General features: G+C 49.1%; 1 protein-coding gene across 6 annotated transcripts in view; it reads left to right on the top strand.

Annotated features, from left to right (window-relative positions):
* Window positions 1–6,369: 6,369 nt before the first annotated feature.
* The window catches only part of ITGA9 (integrin subunit alpha 9), a 339,913-nt gene continuing 320,741 nt past the window's right edge, over window positions 6,370–25,541 (top strand). The window contains exons 1-3 of one of the 6 annotated variants that reach the window (XM_073902086.1): window positions 6,370–6,810; window positions 22,812–22,939; window positions 24,272–24,378. In XM_073902086.1, coding sequence (XP_073758187.1) covers window positions 6,626–6,810; window positions 22,812–22,939; window positions 24,272–24,378 — 420 coding nt within the window. In that variant the 5' untranslated portion in view covers window positions 6,370–6,625. Of the gene's footprint in view, window positions 6,811–6,923; window positions 7,263–8,444; window positions 8,519–15,708; window positions 15,796–22,811; window positions 22,940–24,271; window positions 24,379–25,541 lie in introns of those variants that run through there. The other 5 variants (XM_073902077.1, XM_025884438.2, XM_073902092.1 and 2 more) reach the window with 5 other exon arrangements.

Genomic DNA, 25,541 nt, shown 5'->3' with positions numbered 1-25,541 from the left:
TAAGTCTAGTTAACATTGACACAGTGTTACAGATATTTTTTGTTGTGATTAGAACTTTGAAGATTTATCCTCTTAGCAGCTTTCAAATATACAATACTGAAGCAGGAGAGCCAGGTTCTTATCTCGCAGAGTTGAAGGATGAGTCTCACGGACAAAGGAGAGTGAGAAAGGCGACAGATCTTCATTAAGCAAGAATACAGAGAAAGGTCTCAAGAGTGAGAGGGGTCCCAAATGGGTTGCCAGTGTGGGCCTCCACCTACAGTCTTTTTATTTAGAACTGACCAGGGAGCTTGTGGCCTTATCATTGCTGCGACGTCTTGGTTTGAGTAAGGACTGGTTGATAACATCTTTAATGGCTCGCTTCTTCTTTGGGGTCTGGTCATTCTTTGTTGGTCACCATGTGACTGCCATAAAAAGACCCCACTTCTAATGCCCAGGGCAGGGGGGTCTGGTTTGTTCTTTTATCTCTGGTTTCCTTATGCCTCAGCATTGCTGGGATTTTTGATGAGCCTGATCACGTAGCCCCCACTAGCCCCCATGTGAGAATAGTCATGTAGTCCCTGCCTATCTCTCCCTACCTAACCCCTGCTGTCCCTGACTCAATACAGTATTAGGAACAACAGTCACTATGCTGTCCATGACATCCCCCGGATTTATTTTATAAGTGGAAGTTTAAACTACCTTCCCTTTTAGGAATTCATTGAAATCTATGCATCTTTCCCTAAGAAACACACATACCAACACACAGCTCCACACACCCACACATACCATTTTGCATACAATTTTAGGGGGTGTATTAGTTTTCTATTGCTGCTGTAACAAAGTACCATAAACTCAGTGGCTTAAAACAACACAATTACTGTCTTACAGTTCTGAGGTCCGAAATCTGACACAGGTCTCACCAGACTATCTTTGAGGTGTTGCTGGGCTGCACTTCTTTCTGTGTGCTCTGGGGAACAATTCGTTTTCACCTTTTCCAGCTTCCAGCCCACATTTCTTGGTTCGTGGACCCCTGCCTCCATCTTCAAAGCCAGTAATGTAGCACACACCTGCCCCTACTTGAATGGTCACATCTTTTTATCTGACTGCCAGGAAAGGTTCTCTACTTAGAAGGGTTCAGATAATTAGATCGGGCCCTCGCAGATAATCCAGGAAAATCTTGCTGTCTCAAGTCCTTAACTGTAAGCATATCTGCAAAGTCCCCTTTGCCACATAAGGTAACATATTCACACCTTCCAGGGATAAAGATGTGAACATATTTGGAGGACATTATTCTGCCAACCACAGGGCTCTCAGAACCTCTGAAGCTACCTATAGAGCTGTGTGAACCCTAGGTTAGGGGCATCTGTTCTGGGAACTGTTCATTCTAGTGTTGAGTTAGCTACAAATAACCAAATCCTCAAAAGCAGTGGCTCCTATGAATTGGTGTTTAATTTTTCTTATACAATAAGAAGTCCTGAGGAAGGCAGCCCAGGTCAACAGTGGCAGCTGGAGGATGCTGGAACTGAGGTCTCTGTGATCTGGTCTTCACTTTGAGGTAGCTCTCAAGATGGCCTCTGCATCTCCAGCCATGACCTCTGTCTGTGAGGCAGGCAAGAGAGGGGAGGACATAGGGTGAAAGCCACAGGCCATCTGAGTCTGCTCCCCTTTAAAAAAACCTTTCCAGAAGCCCCACCCCCCACAGTGTACATTTATATCTCATTGGCCAGACACTGTTACATGGCTTCCCCTTCTGCAAGAGAGATTGGGAAACATAGTTTCATTTACTTATTTTTTTAAGGTAGATACATTAATGCTCTGATAATTCCAAGCTCTGTAAGTTAGGAAAATGGGAAGTATAGATATTGGAAACTTACTAGCAATCAATGGAAACTTGGGTTTTGTTTCCTAAAAGTAGAATGGATCATTTTTTACCCTCACAACCAAAACTCAGAGAAAGTTAAAACTCTCCTTCAGAGTCTCTTCCAAAGGGTTTTATCTATTTATTTTAAAGATTTTATTTATTTATTTGAGAAAGAGAGAGTATGTTAGAGTGGAGGGAGGAGCACAGAGAGAGGGAGAGAGAAGCAGACTCCCTAGAGCATGGAGTTCAATGCAGGGCTTGACGGGGATTCAATCTCAGGACCCTTAGATCATGACCTGAGCTGAAATCAAGAGTCGATGCTCAACTGACTGAGCCACCCAGGTGTCCCAAAGGGCTTACTGTTTTTACTCAGCTTGCTTTTCTTCAAGCAGTTCATTCTTTCAACAACGTTTAAGCATCTATCTATTCCTGGCACTGAGCTGGGCCTTGAGGATACAAAGATAATTAAGATATTCTTTTTTTATGTAGAGAATCTTACACTCTAGAAGAATGCCAAAAATATGATTAAAATATCATAAGTGTTGAGATACAGGCATGTGAACACTGCTGTGGGAGCTCAGAGGAGAAAGGGGCAGAGGAAGTGTTACATAAAGGGTGAGTCTGGGCCAGAATATTAGAATAGGTGCTATTTTGCCATTTGGATAAGAGGGTGGGACATTTCAGGAGGAAAGAACAACCTTGGAGAAGGCACAGATGTCTGAAAATCCCTGCCGGATGCATTTAGGGAACAGACAAGTTGAGTGTCAATGCTTTGGAGTGTTCATGGCAGTGAGGCCGAAAGGGGGCACAGGATGGGGCTGGAAATAAGGGTAGAGACCCCCACCCTGCTTTCAGTCTTGCTAAGGAGCTCTGGCTCCAGCCTGTAGGAGTGGGAAGGCAACAGGAGGTTTCAAACCATTTTCTAGTTTCTGTTGTAGAGGGAAAAGGTAAAAAGAAGAGAGCACAGGTAGTGAAAACCACAATAGTGTGGTCAAACTTCATTGACAATAAAAGAGCCAATTCAGTATGAATCTTAAATTTGTATCTAAAACAAGCTCTAAGTTATGTGAGAAAAAACTAGGACAGAACTAAATTAGAAATAGCCAAACTCACCATTGTAGGTGGAGATTTTAATTTATCTCCCTGGGTCACTTATAGGATAAGCAAACAAAATATCAATAAGGATATATAAATTTTGAGCCACATGATTCACAAACATGACCTAATTGACATATATAGAACGATAGTTCTAACAATGTGTTCTACATTCCTTTTTTTAAGACTTTTTTTTTTAAGTAATCTCCATACCCGATTGGGACTTGATCTAACAACTCTGAGATCAAGAGTCTCATGCTCCACTGAGCGAGCCAGGTGCCCCTACATTTTTTTTTTTCAAATGCACATGAAAAATTCACCAAAGTTGACCACATGCTGGGTCATAAATCATATCTCAATGAATTTCAAAGGATTGAAAACATACAGAGTATGTACTCTGACCATAATGGAATTAAGAAATCAGTAACAAGGGGCGCCTGGGTGGCTCAGTCAGTTAAGTGCCTGACTCATGATTTTGGCTCAGGTCATGATCTCAGGGTTGTGTGACTGAGCCCTGAGTGGGGCCCCTCGCTTAATGGGGAGGATTTGTCCTCTGTCCCCCCCACCCCCCGCTGCCACATGCACACTCTCTCTCAAATAAATAAATAAATAAATAAATCTTTAAAAAATAAAAATCAGTAACAAAAAGATAGAAAATCTCCCACAACTTGGAAATTAAGGTATACATTTTCCATGGACAAAGGAGAACTCAACTGCAATTAGAAAATATTCTGGGGGCATCTGGGTGGCTCAGTTGGTTAAGTGTCCAACTCCTGATTTTGGCTCAGGTCATGATCTCAGGGTTGTGAGATCAAGCCCTGCATTGGGCTCTGTGCTGGGCCTGGAGCCTGCTTAAGATTCTTTCTCTCTCTCAAATAAATAAATAAATAAATAGTAAGTAAATAAATATTTTGAACTGATTGATAATGACAATACAATATATTGGCAGAACTTGTGGGATACAGCTCAAACAGTCCCTGGAGGGAAATTGATTTTGTGTGTGTGTGTATACAAACACACATATATTATATATGTTTATATATTTTAAAGAATATATTGTATACTATAAAATATATGAGAAAAATAATTAGGCCAAAAACCTGAGCACCTATCTCAAGAAGCTAGAAAAAAGTATTGCAAATTAAATCCAAAGAAATTATTAGAAATAGTAAAGAAGGAAATAGAGATCAAATAAAATCTTAAAGTAAAAAAAAGGGAAAGGTATTATAGAAAACAATTGCCCAAGTCAAAAGTTGTTTCTTTAAAAAGATTAATAAAATTAGTAACTTCTGGGGTGCCTGAGTGGCTCAGTCAGTTAAGCATCTGCCTTAGGTCGTGATCCCAGCGTCCTGGGATAGAGTCCCGCATCAGGCTCCTTGCTCAGCAGGGAGTCTGCTTCTCCCTCTCCTTCTGCCCCTCTGTTGCTCATGATCTCTCTCGCGTGTGCATGCACTCTTCTCTCTTTCTCTCTCTTTCTCTCTCTCAAATAAATAAATTAAATCTTTTAAAAAAATTAGTACCTCCTACCAAGACAGATAAAAACACAAGTTACCTGTAACAGGCATGAAAAGGGGGACATCACTATAGATCTTACAGTTCTGTAATAATTATATAATTATAGTTCTATAATATCATACTTATTACATAATAATTGGGGCCCTTGGGACCAGAGGTCTATTCTGATATGTGTGTAAGCAGCTGGGAGCAGGTGGTTAAGGAGGCAGAGCTCTCATTTTGTTTTCCCTGGGGAGCCTGTATTGTAACTTAAGGCTGGTTTTGGAACATGGGTTCACGCAACAACTAGATAGTAGGTTCTGCTTTCTAATGGCTTACAGGGTATAGTTGCTTGAGGAAAATAAAAGTGTGTCAATATTGATATGGTATTGATGTGGTATGATTCTCAAACTTTAGCATGCATCAGAATCACAGATTGTTAAACACAGTCCTTTGCTAAATGGGCAAAGGACTTGAACAGACATTTCTTCATAAGATGCACAAATGGCCAATGAGCACATGAAAAGATGCTCAACATCACTAATCATTAGGGAAATGCAAATCAAAGCCACAGTGAGATACCACCCATTAGAATGGTTACTACATATGTATCTCTTAAAAAACAAAAAAACAAAAAACCAACCCAGAAAATAACAAGTGTTAAAAGCATGTAAGGAAGTTAGACTTTTGTGCACTGCTTGTGGGATGTAAAATGATGCAGCTATTGTGGAAAACATTATGGTGGTTCCTCAAAAAATTAAACTACCACATGTCCAGGAATCCTACTTTGGGGCATATACCCTAAACACCTGAAGGCAGTTATCTCCAACAGGTAACTGTACCCATATATCCATAGCAGTATTATTCACCTATTCACAGTAGCCAAAAGGTGAAACCGACCCAAGTGTCCATCAAGGGATCAATAGGTAAAGAAAACATATATATACAGTATTATTCAGCCTTAAAAAGGAAAGAAGTACTGATACCTGTTACAACATAAATGAACCTTGAGGACATTATGCTAAGTGGAATAAGTCAGCCACATATGGTTCCACTCACGAAGTACTTAGAGTAGTCCAATTCATAGAAAGTAGAATGGTGGTTGTCAAGGACTGGGGGAGGGGAGGAATGGGGAGTTATTGTTTAATGGATATAGAGTTCGGTTTTGCAAGACAGAAAAGTTCTAGAGATGGGTGGTGGTGGCTGCACAACAATGTAAATGTAGTTAATACCACTAAACTGTACACTTAAAGATGGTTAAGATGGTAAGTTTTATATTATGTGTATTTTATCACAATTACACCTGTCTCCCCATGTACAGCTGGAACCCAACCCCCAGAGCTTCTGATTCATCAGGTCTGGAGTGGAACCGATTGGGGTACATTTCTTACGGGTTTCCCAGATGATGTGGATGCTGCTGGTGCAGAGACCACACTAAGGGATCAATGGTGTAGGAGACCAGGTGAGTGGAATAGGGAAAGGTGCTCGGTTCATTCCCTCGTGGATCTGGTCGTTAGTAACAACCTCAGGTGGCATTGGTTGAGCGCTTCCTCTCCCCTGGGTTGTCTCACAGCCCGGTCAAGGGGCAGCAGATGGGCAGGGCTAGAATATAAACGCAATCCTTAACCCGGCTTCCTTTGGTCCTTGGTGCGGTGTGAGACCGAGAGGGAACGGGAGACCCCGCGACCCCCGCAGTGCGGGCGAGCACGCAGCTGCGGGGAGGATTAGGGAAGCCTCTCCCGGCCTGGGGGCCCAGGGCTCGGTGGGAGGTGCTGCAGCCCCGGCCCCGCCGGGCGGGTCTCCCACTCTCTCCCGCCGCTGGCGCCATCCCCCGGGTGGGCTCGCGGCCGGCAGAGGGCGCCGGCGCGCCGTCCCACCACTCGCCTCCGGGCCGCCCACCCCGCGGGCGCGCCTCTCCGCAGTCCAGCACCGCCCGGCCCGGGACCGCTCGCTCCAAGCGCGCAGACCTCTCGGCCGGACTGAGGACGCCGCCCGCTCCGGGCCGCCCCTGCGCTCGCTTTCGGCGCCCGCTCGGCCTACCGCCCCGGGGCCAGCGCCGCTTCCCGCCAGCGTCGGAGCGCAGAGCTCCCGCCTCCGGGAGCCTCCCGGCCGTCGGCGGACCCCGCGGCCCCGGCGCCCGCGCGCTCGGCGCCCTGCTCGCGGGGCACAGCGGAGGGCGGCGGCCGGCTGGGGATGGGCGGCCCGGCGGCGCGGAGGGGCGCCGGGGGGCTCCGCGCGCTGCTTCTAGCGCTGGTGGCCGCGGGGACCCCCGCGGGCGCCTACAACCTCGATCCGCAGCGCCCCGTGCGCTTCCAGGGGCCCGCCGGTTCCTTCTTCGGCTACGCGGTGCTGGAGCACTTCCACGACAACACGCGCTGGTGAGTGCCCCCGCGGCCCCGGCCCGGCCGCCGCCCCCGCCCGCGCCTCGGCCCCCCGCCCGCCGCCGCTGCCTTTTCCGGCCGCCTCCACGCCGCGGTCCCGAGGGGGAGATTGCAAGGTCTCGGCGACGCGCAGCTCAGCCGCAGACGACAGGCGGGCAGGACGCCGGCCGCCGGTCTCTGGTCCCGCCGACGTTGCGGTGGGCGCCTGGGGTCGGAGGCGACCGGGCCGGCGTGCGTGGGGAGAGCCCCGAGAGCGGTCCCCTCGGCCTCCCAGCCCGACGAGCCTTAGCTCTCTCGGTCGCTAAGAAACTTGGCTCCTCTGCCCCCGAGGGGCCTCTGCCGAATGCCCCAGGGCCCGAAGAGACCGGGCACTCGAGATGTAGACTCCTCGGTGTCGGGGAGCTCTTGGTGACACCCCACCCAGCGCTCCCCGGCTTCAAGCCACTCTGGTGCGTGGCGCCAAGGAAGTGCGGTGACCCCGGGACGTCACGGGGACAGGCTGTGTGTGTAGGGGAGGAGTGGGGCTCCCCAGAGGTGAATGTCTGGCAGCCCGAAGGGCACATTACGGTCCAGAGGCCCTCTCCTTCCTTACTAGATCTTCTGAGGAAGCGAGCAGAGAGGGTCCAGGATGCTGGAAAGGAGGATGGTCCAGGACCCTGGGTGATAAGGCTGGCGGGTGATCTCTGGGGCAGCCTGGGCCTCATTTCACACGGGTCCTCTGACCCGGAGTGCTTGTTTTAGGAGAGGAATGTGGTTCTGTAGAGGTCAAGGAGTCCAGTTGCTCCCTGAGAGTCCCAAAGGGTGGGAGCTCTCCCCATTAAGAGCTATCGGCTAAGAGGTACAGTGCTTGAGTGCTCAGCCCCTGAGGAGAAGCTGTGAGATGGGGTTGGTCCCTCTTTGACCCTTTCCCTGGACAAGTGGGAATCCCACAGCACACAAGGTCACCTCTTCATCAGAGCGTTAGGCCGCAGACAGTTCCCCTATTCAAGGTCATGGCCCATTGGGGCCCTGGGTGACAACTAGTCTGGAGTTGGTTTTATTGTGTGGTCACCAGTGTGAGTATCCTTAGGGGATGCAGGCTAGGAAGGCGAGGTCAGTAATGTGTGCTCTCAGCATGCAGCTCTGAGGGACAGTCCCTGCTCTGAATTGGACAGAGGCTGACCAAAAAGGGTGAGTTTGTAGATCTGAGTCCTGAGGCATTTCTGGAACGGGGTGGGGAGGGGGGAGATGGGACTCCGTGACTGGCCAGCCCGTTAACAATCATGTTTTTGAGAACTGCCTTCAAGAAAACCAATTTGTAAAGTCCCGTGTAGCCCCTGTCCAGTTCCACATCTCCTTCCCTACCATTTACCCCAGTTGCCAAGTTTAAGGCCAGACTGTCTTTTTCTGCATTGCCAAATCCCCTTTTTTAAAGCAAAGCAGGCTGAACACCTTTTCCATGTCCTGCATGCTCAGTGGGCTTTGAATTTAGTAGAGAATGCAGCAGGAGCAGTTGGAGAACACATCCCAGAATCCCCCGCTGGGCTCCTGGACTGTGACCTTGGCACAAAGTCTGTGGGGAGAGCAGTGAGGAATAGAAGGGCTTCTCTGGGCAGGGGGCTCTAGAGAAAAAGGTAGGCAGTGGAGCTGCGCCTCTGGGCTCTTTAATGGCTCAGCTCAGGGGAGAAGAAGAAGACCTGATCACCTGGATTTGGATCGGCCACAGGTCAGAGCTGCCCTAGGTGGGGAACAACGGGCGGGGGCGGGGGGGGAGAGGCAAGAGCGAGTTTGACATAGGAAAAAAGTTGAACCTGCTTTGCTTCAAAAAGGAGATGAGGAAAAACTGTGATTGGAATAGACTTGGCGATTGTAGGAAATGACAGACTGGCCTTCAACTTGACACCCAGGGTATATGGTGGGGGGGGGGGCGCGGTGTGCAACTGGAAGGTAATGCTGGTGCGTGGCCTCGGTGCCAGTGAAGATGTGGGGCAGATATTTCTGGGGTCCTAAGGAACCCATCAACAGCCAGCCTGCTGGTCTCAAAAGTACCCTGTCTGCGCCTGATATGAGCATGCTGCTCTACCCGTTGGAGGGCTTGTCCCTATAGTTTTCCAGGTACTGACTAAACTTGACGGAAATCTTTTTAAAGCAAATTTCCTTTTTCTTTTTTTGCCCCACATTGTGTTAATTTTTATCATAGTTTTTGCTACGTCCCTGATATCTGTGCTCCTGGGGTTTTTTCCAAGTATTTTCCTTCTTATCCTTTTCTCTCCTCTCTCTTCCCCCAAATATTCTTTGTCTTAGACCGTGAACATTATTCTCAGCTGATGATGCTGCCCAGACTTTGTCAGCTGCGGCTCTTGAAGCAATAGACTTCCAACCTCCCCTCCCTTCTCTTTCTTTTCTTTCTCAAGACTAGACTTGCCACGGGGCTAATGAAACTTCCACCAAAGACCCCTAACTCACATGGTCCCCTAGCAGGACCCTGTGCTTCATCTTATAGTCCTAATTTTGTATTTTCTTAAAGGTAGTCACCCTAAATTTACAAGATTCAGGCTCAGTGGAATCTGGAGCGACCCTATGTCTCTATCTTAACTTTTAGCTCTGGGGTTAGTTGATTGACTTAGCGACTGATGGTCTCTTCCTATCAGGGAGTCCCAGGGCCCTGGATCTTTTAGCCCCTCTTGAGGGACATGTAGGTTGTTTCCAATTATTCATGATTATAAACAACAGCAGGGGTAAACCTCCTTGTAACTAAAGCCTTGCGGACATCCTTAATTATTTCCTTCGAGTAAATTCCTGGGTTTAGAATTGCTGGGTCAGAGAGGAGGGAGATTTTGAGGCGTTTTCTATGCATTTTCAAAGTGCCAGTGAAGGTAAAGTGTGTACTTTAGAGAAATGCATTGATTCAGGCCCTGGAGTTTTGGAATGATTTGCTAAAGGACTGATCCAGTGTGGGAGAGGAGCTTAGCCATCTACATGAGGGGAACTTAAAAAGATCACAAATAGTCAAAATGGGTGTGGGAAGTAAGTGATAGACATGAAAAGGAAAAGTTATACATTGAAACTTTGAAAAGAAGGAAAATGGTAATTTAACCTTGTATCTGGTGTCTTTCTTAGGAAATTACTCTTTAGCTTCTTAATTCAGCATTAATGGTTTAATAAGTTGGCATCCTGCTAATTAAACACCTTTTTACAGGTAGAAGCATTTGTTGTAGATACGGTGAGGAGCAAGAAGAATGTGCTGGAGGGGGTAGGGATAGAGCCCAGGCACCAGGGTCATTGTGGGCTCTTCCACTGGGGGTCCGTGGCATTAAGGCGGACCCCAGGTACACATCACAAAGCACGTGTGTGTGCTCTGCCAGGAGAGCTAGGATTTGTTCTTGAATCCTATAACCGAGAATACCTGTGGGTTCTTTTTTTAAGCCAAAATTGTCATGGGTCAGAAAGTCCTAGATCCCTGCTAGAGCTGGGGGTGACCTTGCTTTTCTAAACCTTGGGGCTTGAACACAGCTTTTGCAGTCCTGTTGCATCAGGAGCAAGAGCCCAGACCCAGAACCTGGTTCCTCTGTTGCTGTGCTCTAGGCAGTGCGAGTTGTCCCCATGGCCAGGTGGACCAGAATATCCTGGACAGTGTTACAGATGTCATTTGTATCTGTTTGGATACAAACATGCACATGACTCAGTTTCCTCTTTTCCGACAGCACTCAGAGGGTGTCTGCCTGCCAGAGCTAGCTTCCTCTCCTGTACCTCTCCCCACCACCCCTGCCCCCAAGTCGTCTTGCACCCTTTGAGCAACAGCAGTAGGTGCCAGGGAATATGAACAAAGCCGATTTCTGTCCCATTTCCTTAGACGTGTCCCAGTTCTTCAGCTGCAGGGCAGACAACTGTAACACCCTGTGATATAAATAAATGCAGCCCGGCTGGCGTCCAGCCCCCAAAGTGGGTTTCTTTCACACCCCTCCCCTCCCCTCCCGTCCTTCCTCTCTGCCCCAGACGCCCTGGAGTCCGAGGTGATTGGGTGCATTGGCTTCCTTTCTGGCGACGTGCTTCCTGCTCCATCTCCTGGGACACATCAAGACGGCTGTGCTCAGGCACGGAGCAAGTGCTTGGAAATGGAAGACACGCCTGCTTTCTGCTTTGTTAAGGCTGTCAGAGCATCATTCAGTGAGGAATAGGAGGTAATTCAGAGCCAAGGAGAACATAACGTTCTCCATTTGCATTAAGGTTGAGAATTAAGAGAACAAGCTAGACAGTTCTGCACTGCCAGTGCCGTTGCCATTAGCCAGACGATGGCTATTTAAATACAAATTAATTACAACCAAATAGAATCAAGAATTCCGTTTCTCAGTCATACTAGCCACATTTCAAGTGCTCACCATCCACATGTGGCCAGTGGCTGTTGTACTGGACAGTACACAGAACACTTAACCGCGGAGAGTGTTGGACAGGGCTGGTTTAGAGCAATGAGTTAAGTTCTAAAGGGCTAGACAAAGATGAGATGAGGACTGAAGAAAAAAGAGAAACCAACCCTTGGCATATTTGTGTATCAAAACAAGTGGGGGTGCTTAGGGGCGCCTGGTTGGCTCAGTCGTTAAGTGTCTGCCTTCGGCTCAGGTCATGATCCCAGGGTCCTGGGATCAAGCACCGCATCAGGCTCCCTGCTCAGCGGGAAGCCTCCTTCTCCCTCTCCCACTACCCCGCTTGTGTTCCCTCTCTTGCGCTCTCTTTCTCTGTCAAATAAATAAAATCTTTAAAAAAAAAAAAGGAGGGGATGCTTAAAGCAAGCTCAGGATTAATAGTGGACAGCCAGGGGGGCTGACTTCTTTGTCTTTTCCCTTTGTCAGACACCGGAGTGGCAGCTCTGCTAAGGTGGAGGGATTTGGGAATGGAAACCACCTGCCATCTGATAAGTGAAGGGATTGTGTCCCAGGCAAAATCTAAGCTGTGGGCTCTGATGGGGGAGAGGCTTGTGCTTGAGCAGGCACTGGTTGTTCAGAGGGGCAGAGGGGGAGACGCCCGTGAAGGTAAAACCTCTAGAGGGGGGACCCGGGGATCATGGTCCCTGCTGTCCCCCACTGCCCGTCTTTGTGGGGAGACATCCAGAAATGGCAGTGACCGCTCTCCTAACCTGTGCGGGGCATGTCTTTGCAGAGTTCTGGCCCATGCCAGGCCCTCAGGTGGGAGTGTGGCTCCCCTCTCCATCTGGTATTTCTGGAAGTCGCATTTTCAGACCTTATTCCTGGTTCTTACTGCCCTGCAGTAAGCTCTCAGGAAGGTATGGTGTGTGTGTGAGGCCCGAGTTCTAGGGTCCCAGGGAGTGTCTCTTGGGGTCTCCAGGGTTTTTCCCTGAGGAGCTAGAGAATCTGGCAAGGGTGCTGTTTCCTGAGCTAGTGCTGAAACCTGGCAGGGGCAGAGGCAGCTGTCTTGACCAGGGGAGAACCTTCTGGGGCAAGAAGACTACTCTTCTCAGCTAGTCACTGACAGCTCTGGGTGTGAGGGTGTGAAGAGCTGGGCCCCAGCCAACTCTGACTCCCCACGGACTTGCTGCTGGTCCGGAAATGGTCTTTTTCTGATAACTCTTACTGTGATTTGTCTAGGGAAAATGTTTTCACGTGTATTAAAAGAAGCCACTGTGTTCTCAGAAATCAAGGGAGTAGGCTCTAACTTTAAGAAATAAAAATTGATAATCCCATTAGAGAGTATTTGCTGGGCATCTATCTACAAGAGGTCAGAGGTTTTCACAGGCATCCTAGTCTTTAGTTGAATCTTTGGGACAAGCTGGTGAGTGGTTTGCAGTTTGCCAGTCAGAGAACTGAAGCTTAGTTACCTTGTCCAAAGCCTGCCCCGGTCTGGGTGATCAATGCACATTGACTGGGGGCTTGCATCCGTGAGCGTCCTCTGGGAGCGGATGCTCAGGCAGAGATAGGAATACGAGAGAAGTGTTGGGAGTCGGGTAGGGGCTATGAAAGAATAGGGGGCAAGGAGCAGGACTGGCTAGGGAGAGCCTCAGACTGTGCTGTAGATCTGATTAGGGTGTCTATCAACTCGACAGGGAGCCCCCCCTCCCCCCACCAAGATCATAATTGGTCATTGGCTGGGCCTGCCTGGGAGGAGCATGGCCTTAGCATGATTGCTCTGGCCATGCTGAAGGGGCTGCTGCTGGGGACTGTCAGCTGACTGCCCCCTTGCAGCTGAACGACATGAGGTGACACGGGGATGCACGCCTCCATGGCTGCCGTGGAGCCCATCATTTGTGAGTTGCTGTTAGGAAGGTATGCGATGTGCTCCTCGGCCAGCCATCCTGGGTGGGGATTATCTGTGCCTTTGCTTATTACACTGGGTCAGCATGGGGAACATTAGGATTCTGACCTAAAGCAGACTCCAGAGCATTCTAGCTGCCGGCTGACTCCCAGGGTGCCTCTTCCTGATTTCAGGGATGTCGCAGGGGAAGGATGGAGGAGGGAGAGAGCCCCCCTTTACTTTGAAGCATCGGGCAACTGATGAGCTCCTGACCAGAGGGAGCAGTAGTCGCTCATTCCTGGTACCTTGTGAACCACAAACCATTAAGCCAAGTGGATTAGTGACCAACCAAAGCAGAAGAAAGTGTTATATCATGACTTTTTTTTTTTTTTTTGAGGGAGCCTTAGAAAGTGAAAGTGAATCCCAGATTGGGAAAAATCTAGAGTCTTTGAAACCACAGGCTCACTGGGTCCCCAGTTTCTGCTCTGTGGGAGAGCAGAAAAGTCTTTTGTTGTGAGTTTCAGTTCACAGCTGAAGCAACATGGTGGCAGCAGCCAGGCCCATTGAGTACTTACCATGTGTGGAGTACTGTTGTACATGCTTTAGATACATCAGCTCATTTAATGTTCTTGAGTCTCAGCTGGTTGTCCCTCTAGCCCCATTCACAAAGGGGAACACTGACCCACAGAGGCATTGCTTGCCCAGGTCACATGGCCAAAGTGGTAGAGCTGGGGTGTGTGTCTTTGCCGCTCACAGAGTCAGTCTGAATTTGGGGCTTCAAGGCATCCAAGCATCTGTCTCATGAGGTTGTGTCCTGCCTGGCTTTGCTGGGTAAGTTTTGGAATTATTGTAGTGGTAGCTTCCCTGTGGGGGACTCATTACTTATTCATGACCTACTGGCCCCCTGTGGGGGGAAACCGGGGTTCTGCTTTCCAGAGATGCTTGATCACCAAGTAAACAGGGACCCAGAGACTCTGCCAGGGACATTTGTAGGGCCTGCTGTCACACCACATCTGTGTGAGGGTAAGATAGAAGTGTCCTAGGAAAGATGGCACATTCTGGAATATTCTGTATATCCATTCTAACCTTCCTGGGCTGCTTTTGTTACCATCTCTTTATTCCCATTTAAGAAGCAGCTCTATTTGGAGAGGGGATGGGGAAGGTAGCTGTGGCGGCCAATGTTCAGGACTCACCCTTGGATTTGTAACTTTGTTAAAGAAACCCGCCCAGTCAGACTTTCTGCGCCAGTGGCCAACGTGTGAGAGAGGATGCTTTGTGTCCCCCAAAACCTGAAACTAAAAAACACAAAACCATCTTTGTCCGTGTCCACACATCCCTTGGTGTGTCGAAGCCCAGGTGGCCCCTCCTACCCTGTCCTGGCCGGCCCGTGTTCCAATGCTGCGATGTGTACAAAGCCGAGAGCAAAACCGGCATTGTGCAGGATATTCCAAAATGTGCAATTGCACCTCTTACCACCGCGATGGGTCCTAGGGAGTGGATGTTCCAGACACAGGGAGTGGCGTTCTTCCTGGCTCTGCCTTCATTGTGGCCCTTGATTTCCTAGCAACAACCAAACCCGTGGTTCCTATGCCTTAAAAGGGGGGCTGTTGAGAGTGCCACAAGTCCATGGCAGCGACGAGGGTGGGCTTCAAGGTCAGCCCCGCCCCCATTTAGCTGTTTCAGCCTCAGGGACCTTTGGGGGGCCTTCAGTCCCTTCAGCTGTTTGAGTCTTGTTCAGTTCTCTGGAAAAGAGGAATAATAGTTTCTCCCTCATTGCATTCTTGCCTTAAATGAGGCGATGTCTGCAAAGCCTGGAACACTACCTCCAGCACATAGGAAACTCTGGATAAATACCAGTAGTTCTTTTTATTGTTACTTTGACCTGGCCGTGGGAACTAATGGTCATCTTCATCCTGACTTGAGATGCTGAAAGAGTGCTTTCAGTACATTTGTTGATACCTTTATTTGTTTATCAAAATCAGTGTGTCCATACTCAATACAGAAATGAACAAGATAGTCCTGTGTAAGATGCACTTGTTATGTGCGGTCTCTAAAATTTTGGTCATGCTCTACATAAATCTGCAATTTTGTGTATTCATTTACATCCTGCTTCCAGAAAGGCTCTGAGATGGCTCCTTTAATTGGAGACCTGTGGGATTGTATATCCCAGAGCTTTGCATGCTCCTTTCTCCTCTAAGCAGGTGGGAGGCTGCCCCTGTTGTGGGGAGCTCTGGCCCCCCATCCTGGGCTCCACACAAGTCTGAGAGTTCTACGGTTGGGGGTCGTGGTGAGAATTTTAGTCCAAAAGGATAAAGGTAAAAGTGTTGACCTGTTCTTCTTGGAGAAGAAAATTATCACAAGAAAGCACCAGGAGGACCCCATGGCTTTTACTCAAACCCCCCAGGAGTCTGTAGCTTGCCGCTCTTGGATTTTAGCATTTACTTGATGCTCTGGGGGCGGGGGCGGGGGTGGGGGTAGGGAAGGAGAAAATTGGCCCTTCTACCATGCTTCCTTCTCCAGCTGCTGCTTCTTGGTGCATCTGCCAAGACCCGAGGCCCCGGCCAGGGCAGCTGCCTCCGAGGACACTTCAGTCCCTGACAGAGCCACCAGCAGGCTGAGGCCTCTCCGAGGAGGGGGACCCTACCTGAGCGGCTGCTCTGTCTCAGTTGGGCATGGAAGTCACCTGTTTCATTCTCTGACTCAGCGTTTGGATTGTACCCCTCTCCCGCCCTTTCTTAGCTCCAACCTAAAGTTCCCAGGGTAAAAATATTATTGCCAGCCCTTTGTGAGTACTTTCTCTGTGCCAGAGGTGCTATGCTCCTGCTCACTCTGATGCAGTGGGGCTACTATGAGGTGCAGAAGCCAAACCCGAGGTTACCCAGCAAGTAGATTGCAGAGTTGTGATTTGAACCCAGATGGACTTGACTTAATGCTTGTCTGGCCATTCTCAGGGTCAGCCTTGCTGCTGTCCCCTCCTCCATCAAGCCCCTGTCCAAGGTATCCATATCCTAAGGAGGAGGAAAAAGTGCCCCCATGCTTCTTTTGAGAGCATTTGTCTGCTCTTGGCCTTGACAGATGGAAACTCCTACCTGTTCTCAAAAGTCGGGCTGTCCTGGATGCACCCGCCTGCCAACACTTTGCCATTTGCCATTCCTTTTTGTGCCTCCCTGCTGTCTTGGGAAGGGGACTGTGCATTTGTATCATCTTGTAAGGATGAGGGAGGTCCTGAGTGGCCAGGGGACTTGCCTGAGCTCACAGAGCTGGAGAGGAGGTGGCGGCACATTCTTCGGGGCTGTTTGTCACCCCACCCTGCCTTTCCCCTATCAGGGCCCTCAGTAAAAGTTTGTGGTCCTGGTTGGCAGTAAGATTCCTTTGGGGGCAGGAAAGGACACCAGGGAGCTGGAGAACCAGTCATAGCAGTTCTGGGCTGCAGAGCTAGGTCAGTGGGCTGGACTCAGGAGCAGTTAGTGGACAGTGGAGGTGCCACAGGCCAGTTCCCTTCAGAAGGGGCCTGTCCTATCTTGATGATCTGTTTTCTATTCCCACGATGTTGCTGCGTCACATGCTGCCCTAAGCCCCGGTGGCCTAAACCAATCGCCATTTCTTAGCTCATGAATCTGCAGTCGGCAGTTTAGACTGGGTTCAGCTGGATGGTTCTTCTCTCAGCTGGGCTCATGCATGTGTCTCCTGTCAGCTTCTGGGTGGGCTCGCTGGCCGGCTGGTCTAGGATGGCTTCAGTTGGGATGGCTCATCTCCACGTGGCTTTCGTCCCCCAGCAGCATGGGCTTGTACCCGTGGTGGCTGGGCAGGGTGCCAAGAGAGCAAGCAGAAGGATGCATGGTCTCTTGAAGCCAAAGCTGGGAAGTCAAACCACGCCCCCTCTGTCACATTTGGTTGGCCAATGCAAGTTACAAGGCCTGCCCACTTTCAAGGGATTGGAGGGTGGAAATAGACTGTACCTCCTGAAGGAGGAAGTTGCAAAGCCCCATGGAGAAGGACATGGATACAGGAAGAATGGAGAATCATGGCTACTTTTGCAGTCTGCTGCTAGTGGTGAGAGTGTCCGAGCCATTCCTGGATTTCTATGAGCTCAGCTGAGGGTCTGAATAAATTCCTGATTCTGAGGAGCTCCTGGGAGTGCTGTCAAGAGGGGGAGCTGGGGTGAGTTGGGTGCTAGGGTGTTTGGCCTACTGTCTAACATTCTCACGTTTCATTGAGCACCAACTTTGTACCAAGCTCCGTCCTAGGTACTTTATAAACACTATCTTAAACCTTGCAAGAACCCTTACTAGGTACATTTTAATTCTTCCTATTTTGCAGAGGAGGAAACCTGAGGCCCAGACTAGTTAAGCTATGTGACCTCAGATAAGTTTCGTGTCAGTGGTTGTGGCAGAACTTGAACCCTGTGTTAGCCCCGTGCTTCTTACATGTTACCCCCTGAGTAACTGGCCCTCAAAGCTTAGAATTCAAGCAGAACTATTAGTTTAAAACCCTTAAACACAGTTAGTATCCCCTGGTTTGAGTCAGAGCCTCAGTTTCCCCAACTGTAAAAAGAGGAGCTTCTGAGTCCTTTCAGGTTCACCAGCTCCAGGTGGCAAGCATTGGCCCCGGAGAGTCTCTCCTCTCTGGGAGTGGAGGGTCCCATGTGGTCAGAAGTGGCTCCCTGGCACCAACCAGCCCTCTCTCTGTTCAAGTCTTGGCTATTTTTTGCCCAGTGAGGGAGGCGGAGTGATTCCTGGGGTTTCTGGGCAGTGCGGTGGGACACGCAATGATTAGATTCCACTCATGTCACTGACACATGGGTCCCTGGGGAAGCTTTGGCATTGGGTTCAAATGCACGAAAGTAAGCCTAATGCATGTAAGGTTTTCAATGCCCAGTTGCCGTCCTCGATCGCACTGTAATTTTGCCCTCAGGAACCACGGCTGTGGTATTTGTGGGTAGGGCGGGAGCCTTCCCCGGGGAGGCAGCTTGGGGCTTCTCTGTCACCCGCTAGCTGGGGCATTTACCTGCTGTTTGCTCTCCTGATGTGAGGGATGGGTTCAGAGCAGATGGGTGGTGGCGGAAATGGACTCTTTGTAGCCAGCTTGACCACTGAGGAGGTGACCGTGTCGGAAAAATAGAGGGTGTTTAAACTGCCACAAGAGGAGGGAGTTTGGAGGACTGGAAGGAGGACGCCCTTGGACGTGGATGCCCAGGGTTTAAATCCGAGCTCTGCTGCTTACCAGTGGTGTAACCCACCACCTCTGAGTAAAATGCACAAGAACCTGCCCAACAGGCTTACCTTGAGCAAGAGATCGGACCACCTGGGAGCATAACTGGTGCCGGCAGATGAACACATGGGCCCCCATCTCCAGACAGATGTGAGAACTCTGGGCATCTCTGTGCCAGCAATGTACACGTTTTAGAAAAACAAGAAGGTGATCGATATTCAGCCCGATGCGGAAGGGTAAAGGGCTTCTTTCTATTCTAAATCCCAGTCCTGGGGCATGACAGACATTCCCAATCAAAGTTCTAACCTGGGAGCCACCTGTGAGGGCTGAGCCTCATGAGGGCTTTTGCATGCAAGATCACATGTGGTGGCTGGCAGCAGGTGGCTGGTCGCTCTGCACTTGTTGGCTCCCGTTTCCTGCTCTCTGGCTGCTGTGGGGTGGGCAGAATAGTGGGGTTGACACTGCACGCGACTGCCGGGGTGTGTGTTGCCATGTGGCACCTCGCCGTGTTTGTGGGCTTGGGCATGTCCCGTGACTATCTTTGGCCACCTGTTTCTCCATCTGTAAAATGGGGATAATCATGCCTTCCATAGGATTGCTCTGAAGATTAAATGCAATTCTGCCTTTAAGGAGCCTCGCCCAGCATGTGCCCACTCCAAGTGCCTGATACCCGCTGGTTGTCCTTGTAATTAGAAAGCTAGAGTTGTGAATTAATGAGAGGACTCTAAAATGTCTTTGCAGTTTGAGTGCATCTTTAACTGGGGCTAGGATATGAGGAGAGTCGCACTTCTCAAGAGTCATCTGTTCACACTGGCTCCAAATGGAACACGATGATTTGTAATCAGCGTAGGTGGTTATATCGTGCCTCTTAGACGATATGTCAGCCAGAGAGCTGGTTAAGATGCACGTTCTGATTTAGCATCTGAGATTCTAAATTTCCATCAAGTTCCCAGGTGTTCTCCAGGCTGCTGGTCGGAGGACCACACTTGGAGTAGCCCACAAAGGTGCAAATCAGCCTGATGATTTATTGACGGGAGCCTGTTGGTGGGGCCACTTGGGCCCTTCCATATGGTAACTGTACAAAGGAAGGAAACTTCTCAGTGTCTTGTCAGGGGTACCAGGGAAGATTTGGGAGAATATTGGAAGTGGCCAGGCTGTCTCTTCATAACTCAGAGAATAATGAGAGAAAAGGCAGATGGCATCTTTGTGGTGGTTTGTCCTGAACTCTGGGCGGTTGCATGCTCTCCATCTCTTGGGATTGGCCTGGCGGAGAGCCCGCTGAACTAACTTCAGAAGAGACGGGCTCATCAGCTGGCTTGCAGCAGCAGTCTTGCTGGCTGGTGGCCTAGGTAAAGAAGAGCGCAGGCTGCGGAGGAAGCCACAGCTTTCTGTAAACACAGAGATACAAGCTCGTGCTACACCGTGCCATCCCAGTGAGCGCATACGTGTCTACACCCTCCCCCCCATATCTTGCTTCATTTCCCACTACAAAGGATTTGGGAAAAACCTCATCTGACCAGCTGATGGAGAGTTGGACCCAGAGCATTGTTATCAGTGCTTAATTAGCCATTGGTCGAACCCCTGAGTACCTTGGGTTTGGAAGGGAAAAACAATTCAGTGGATCCTTTTTCCGCCTGAGATTTTGATATAAACTTCGCCCCTCTGGGTCTCAACTCTAGGCTAGAAGAAGCAGTACCTGGGATTTTGCCCTCCAGGGTCCTTTCCCAGGATAACCTGTGAACCTCGGTCGCTGAATTTGGCCCAGTGGTGCTGTCATGACCAGGGTTCCAGTGCCATTTGCGGGGGCGGGGGTTGGGATAGAGAAACAGCTTGTTTCTTGCAGCGATTTCCCTCCCTTGGTATGAGACTAATTCTCCCCTTGGTCTAATTTTTGTAATGTTTACAAAATGAATTGCAAGTGACATTTATTCACTGTGTTAATGTAAATTTGGAGTTTGTGGGAACCTTGGGACCCAGCCCCGTCCCGCTGGGGTTTTTGAGCGCAGGAGGCATTTTATGTTCCTCAGCTCCTACAACCTGACACGTGGAAAGGCCGGGGATGTTTTGGCCGTTTCAACCTGTCAAACTGCTAATTCTTCTCACCTGTGAAAACATAACTGGCATTATTGAGAGCAACCCTTGGCTTGTCCTGGTGGCTCTGAAGCTCAGCCCCAGAAGTCAGTAGGGAAATGGATCCCTTAATGTGGCTTTCTTCTCACTAGAGTTGCGTTTTGCGTGTCATCATGCATTTGAGTCAGCCCGACTCCCCTGGTGTGGTCCGTGTGGGAAAGTGCTTGCTCAGATTTCCGAAGGCTTTGGGTTCCAGCCCCACTGCTGCCTGGGGAGTCTGCAGCTGGGGCCCACCATGGGGAGGCCTCAGGAGCGGGAGCTGTGGGCAAGCACCTGGAGGGGCAGCTTCCTGGGGTGCGACTGAGGGGCTTCCCGGGAAGCTTCAGAGCCTGTGCCTCTCAGACGCTGCACGGAATCAAGTACAGACTCTTGAGACCGACCTGGAAAGAAACACTCCAGTAAGGGTAGGTTTTCCTGGCTCCGTGTATCTTCAGCGATCCTTTGTGTTCTGCGCGTTGAGGGATTGGGCTCGGAGGCAGTGGGAATTAAGATAGGACCCACATCTCTGAGCCAGATTGGTATGGCTGTTCAGCCTTTGTTGTGGGTCCATCTGAGGGTCACAGAATTTTGTTGTCTGATCTCTAGATCTCCACTCCTTTCAGCCAGGGTGCAGTGTCACTCTGTGGCCAGGTTGGGGGTGAAGATCATGATCCCAAGGTGAAGGTGGCCTTCAGGACAAAGTGGGGGTAGCCTGTCCGGGGTCATTCTAACCTCTGCTAGCCCACTTTCCCACTTGCATTCTATTCCAAGGCCAGTGGGGTATAGTATAGTTCACAATGTGCCTGGTACCTTTCGAGGAGAATTGCATCTCCTTTCCTGTCTGCCACACAGAAGGAGCAGCTCATGTTCTCCTTGAGCAGTGGTTTGGAATTTGCTACTCTTTGGACACAGGTGTAGCTCTTGTTCAAAGTCTCACCTTACAAGGCCTTTTCCACATGGCTTGTTGCTCAGCACACAGTGCCTGATTGGTACCAGTTAGTATTCTCTGCGATAGCTCTGTGCTTGACTGCTCTCTGGGAACAATACATACAAATGTAGGGGCGCTTGTTGCCAGTTTCCCCCATGTTCTGTGTCCACATAGCCCGAATGTGTCTCTTCTGTCCTCTTCAAATTCTTGCTTTTGTCCTCTGGTGGGGAGGGGCCCTGCGGGGGAGAGCTCATCCCCACAGCAGCCTCCTGTTCAAGATGAAGGATGCGCAGCTTCGTTCTTGCCCCGTTCGTATGTGAACTCTTCTACCTCTGGTTGGCACCGGGGTCAAGGATATGGTTTATAATTCTACCCTCCTGCTATTTCTTTATACGTGCTTTGTGTGTGGTGGGGGGCAAGGGAAAGAAGGGGGACATAGAAGAGAAATGGCATCTCCAACTTTCCTACTTTTTATTATTATTATTTTTTTTTTTACTGAAGTATCACACACATCCAGAAAAGTTATCACATTTGTGTAGACACTACTCAGGTTGCAAATAGAATATCGTAAGCACTCTCGGAAGCCCCCCTTGCTCTTCCTGAGAGGTAACCCAGAGCATGACCTCTAAGACCAGTTAAATTCCAGCTGCTTCGGACTTCAGATAAATGGAATCAGACAGTGAGTGCCTGTCGGGCCTGATGTCTTTTGCTCAGTGTTGTATTTGTGAGACTCGGTGTGTGGCCACAGTTGCGTGCTCGTTGATTTTCATTGCTGTGTAGAATGCTGTTGTGTTTCTGTGCCACCATTTACCTGTCTCTTCTGGCACGGGTGGAACTTTGAGTCTTCTCCAGTGTTCGGCCATGACATTTTTAGCTGTGAACATCTTTGTCCATGTCTCCTGGTAGACCCACGTATGCATTTCTGTGGGGTATGTTCCTGGAAATGGGATCGCCGGGTGCTCGGGTAGGCCCATGTTCCTCTTTCTTAGGAACTGTTGGCTAGTTCTCTAAAGTGGTCATAATGGTGTGCACTCCCACCAGCAGGGTATGAGGGTTCCAGTTCCCCCATATCTTTGCCAGCACTTGATGTCCTCAGTCTTTTTGGTGTAACCTAGTAGGCGTGAAGTGGTATCTCACTTGGATTTCTCTGATAACTAATGTTGTTGAGCATCTTGTCATACGTTTATTGGCCATTTGGTTTTCTTTCGTCAACTATCTGGCCCACTGTTCTGTTGGCTATCTGGATTTTCCTTATTGATTTGTAGGAGTTTTTTTATAGGTTCTAGATAGGAACCCTTTGGTTATATGTGTTCCCAGTTAGTCTGAAGCTTTAAATGTGCCTGGAGAAAATCTGACAGGTTCACTGCAGGAGGCTCTCCCACCTGGGCCCCCTACCACAGGATAATACTGGGGTGTGGTTTCTCAGGGAGCGCTCAGGCAGCCCACCTATGGCTGGGCGAGGATTTAACCATCAGCCTCCTCTTTCCTGGTACTGGGTTGTGACAGAATGTTCTTTCTTGATGTGCAGGGTCCTTGTGGGTGCACCAAAGGCAGAGTCCAAGTACAGCACTTCAGTGAAGTCCCCTGGGGCTGTGTTTAAGTGCCGTGTCCACACCAACCCCGACCGGAGATGCACCGAATTGGACATGGCTCGAGGTAGGTGGATGTCACTGCCAAAGTGGAGATGGGTTCCGTACCCTCATGCTTCCTCTTTGTCTTCTCAGGGTGGCCTGATCATTCCTCCCCTCCTCCCCTCCCCCCCTCCCCCCCTCCTCCCCTCCTCCCCTCCCCTCATCCCCCCTTCCCTCCTCCCCTCCCTCTGTCCTCCCCTCCCTCCATCCTCCCGTCCTCCCTCCCTGCCATCCATCCATCCATCCATCATGTGTCAAGTACCTATTACTTAGCACAAGATCTATTGGTGAACAAAGCAAAGATCTTGCCCTCCTGGGCCTTACAAATTAGTGGGCAGAGAGACATGAAAATGAATAGTTGAGTGCAAGAAGACCAGAGGGGAGGTGGCTAGTTGATCTACACATGATTGGAAAGATTCACAGTAGTTAGCTGGGCAGCTACGGCAGAACCTCTAAGCAAAGGAAAGCATGTGCCATTTTAAAGTACTGAGTGAGGAGAGTGTAGCTGGAGTGCTGAGTGGGAGAGCAGAAGCAGAGGGGGTTGATGGGGTGGGTGGGGCTGCCTCACACAGGCCCCAGCAGGCTGGGGTAAGGTGTGAAGATTTTATGCTTAAGGGGGAGGCCATTAAAATCAATCTTAGGCTTTATATTTTAAGTAGGGAAAGATATGATGGATGGAGGTCTTAAAAAGCTCATTGAGGTCCAGTGGAAAATACATGATCCATCATCTTTGGAATTGGGTGACTGCGCCTGGGTTCAGAGCCCAGCTCTGCCAGTTACTAGTTGGGACTTACTGGGAAAATCCCGTAGCCTCTTTGGCCTCGGCTGGCTTGCCTGTAAAGTCAGGACTAAGATACCTTCAGGTTAAGTAAGAGAGGTGATACATAGATCTGTGCTTGGCACATTGTGGGAGCTATTTTATTATAATTCCTTCAGGTCCTGACTTTCTCCAAAGTTCTTTCCCAACAAGAGCTTCTAGTTGTATTTTTTTAAACGAAGAATCGTTCTGATGTTCTTTAGCTGAAAGGGAGAGGTGTCTGCAGTGTTCTTTAGTGCCTCTCAAAATGACGGGTTTGTGAACCGCTTACTCCTGGTACGTAACAGATTGCGGAGTCAGCTTCAGAACATAAATCTCCGCACTGCTTCCTTCACGGAGCAAGTCCTGTGCTGAAAAAAAATACTGGCTCAACTAAACAGCCCACAGGACATCGTGAAGGAGTTGATTTTCACTTTGTTCCAAGTTCCTTATTTTCTCACTGGCAGGTAACCAGCATTTGGACTGTAGACCACCCTTTGAAAAGCAGCCAGCAGAACATCGTTTCTCAAAGCACGCCTGGCTTTTCTCTTTCTCATCCAGGGAAGAATCGGGGCATGCCGTGTGGAAAGACCTGCCGGGAAGACCGGGATGATGAGTGGATGGGGGTGAGCCTGGCCCGGCAGCCCAAGGCTGATGGCCTCGTGCTGGTAAGGCCTCCTGGGGGTGCCGTGATGGGAGGGTGGTGCTCTGAGGATGAATGACCTTGTGATCCCGTAGGCAGGCTGGATGGCATGGCGACAGGGGAATGGCCTTGAGGTTGCCTGCTCTGGACTACTGCTTGGACCAATGACTGATCTTTTTATTTTCTTTATCTGGTCAGATGTTTAATGTCTGTTCCAGGATGTAGAGATACGGTTGTTTTAACATGACAAAATGTGTATGAGGAATGCTTCGGAAATCTCGTTCCTTACATAAGCATTTTTGTGAGTGGGTGTTTTTTGAGGTATACTGTGCATGAAATGCACAGAATTTAAGATTATAGTTTGGGTTTTGGCCATGATGCTCTCCTGTGTAATTCCCCCACCCCCACTGAGTCATAGAATATTTCTGTCATCCCCAAAAAGTTCTCTTTGTTCCTTTCTAGTCAGTTCGTCCCACCCTGAGGCAACCACTGTTGTGATTTGTATTACTGAGGATTACTTTTTATATTTCTAGGACTTCATATAAATGGAAATCTACTGTGTGTGCTCTTTTGTGTAGGGCTTCTTTCACTCAATACTTTTGAGATTAACCCGTGTTGTGTGTATCAGTAGTATATTCCTATTTATTCCTACATAGTATTATATATTAGGAAATCAGGTTATTTTTCATGCTTTACAGTTGACCTTTGAACAACATGGGTGGGAACTGCATGGGTCCACTTATAGGTGGATTTTCTGTAAATGTCTTTTCTCTTCCATAGGATTTTCTTAGTTTTTTCTTTCCTCTAGCTTACTATATTGTAAGACTATAGTGTCTAGTATATATAACATACAAAATATGTGTTAACTGACTATTTATGTTCTCAATAAGGCTTCAGGTCAACAGACTATTAAGTTTTGGGGGAGTCAAAAGTTATATGCAGCTTTTCAAGTGCATGAGAGTTTGGTGCCCCTAACCACCACGTTGTTCAAGGGTCAACTCTATTTGGCTCCCAAAGTGCATATGAGGTACTCAAGTTCATTAGGTGCTTTGAGGAGGTGCAAAGAAAAGTCTTTACCCTTGAGATTTGTGATATCCTAGAGCTACGCCATCCAGTGAGGTAGCTGCCAGCCACATGGAGTCAGTACATTTTAAATTTATCTAAATTAAAATTTTAGTTTTTCAATCA

Source organism: Callorhinus ursinus, unplaced genomic scaffold (genome assembly GCF_003265705.2).
Source record: "Callorhinus ursinus isolate GAN/ISIS: 27379988/994484 unplaced genomic scaffold, GSC_fseal_2.0 scaffold1, whole genome shotgun sequence".
Taxonomy (NCBI): Eukaryota; Metazoa; Chordata; class Mammalia; order Carnivora; family Otariidae; genus Callorhinus; species Callorhinus ursinus.
This window is presented reverse-complemented; position numbering and strand designations above follow the sequence as displayed.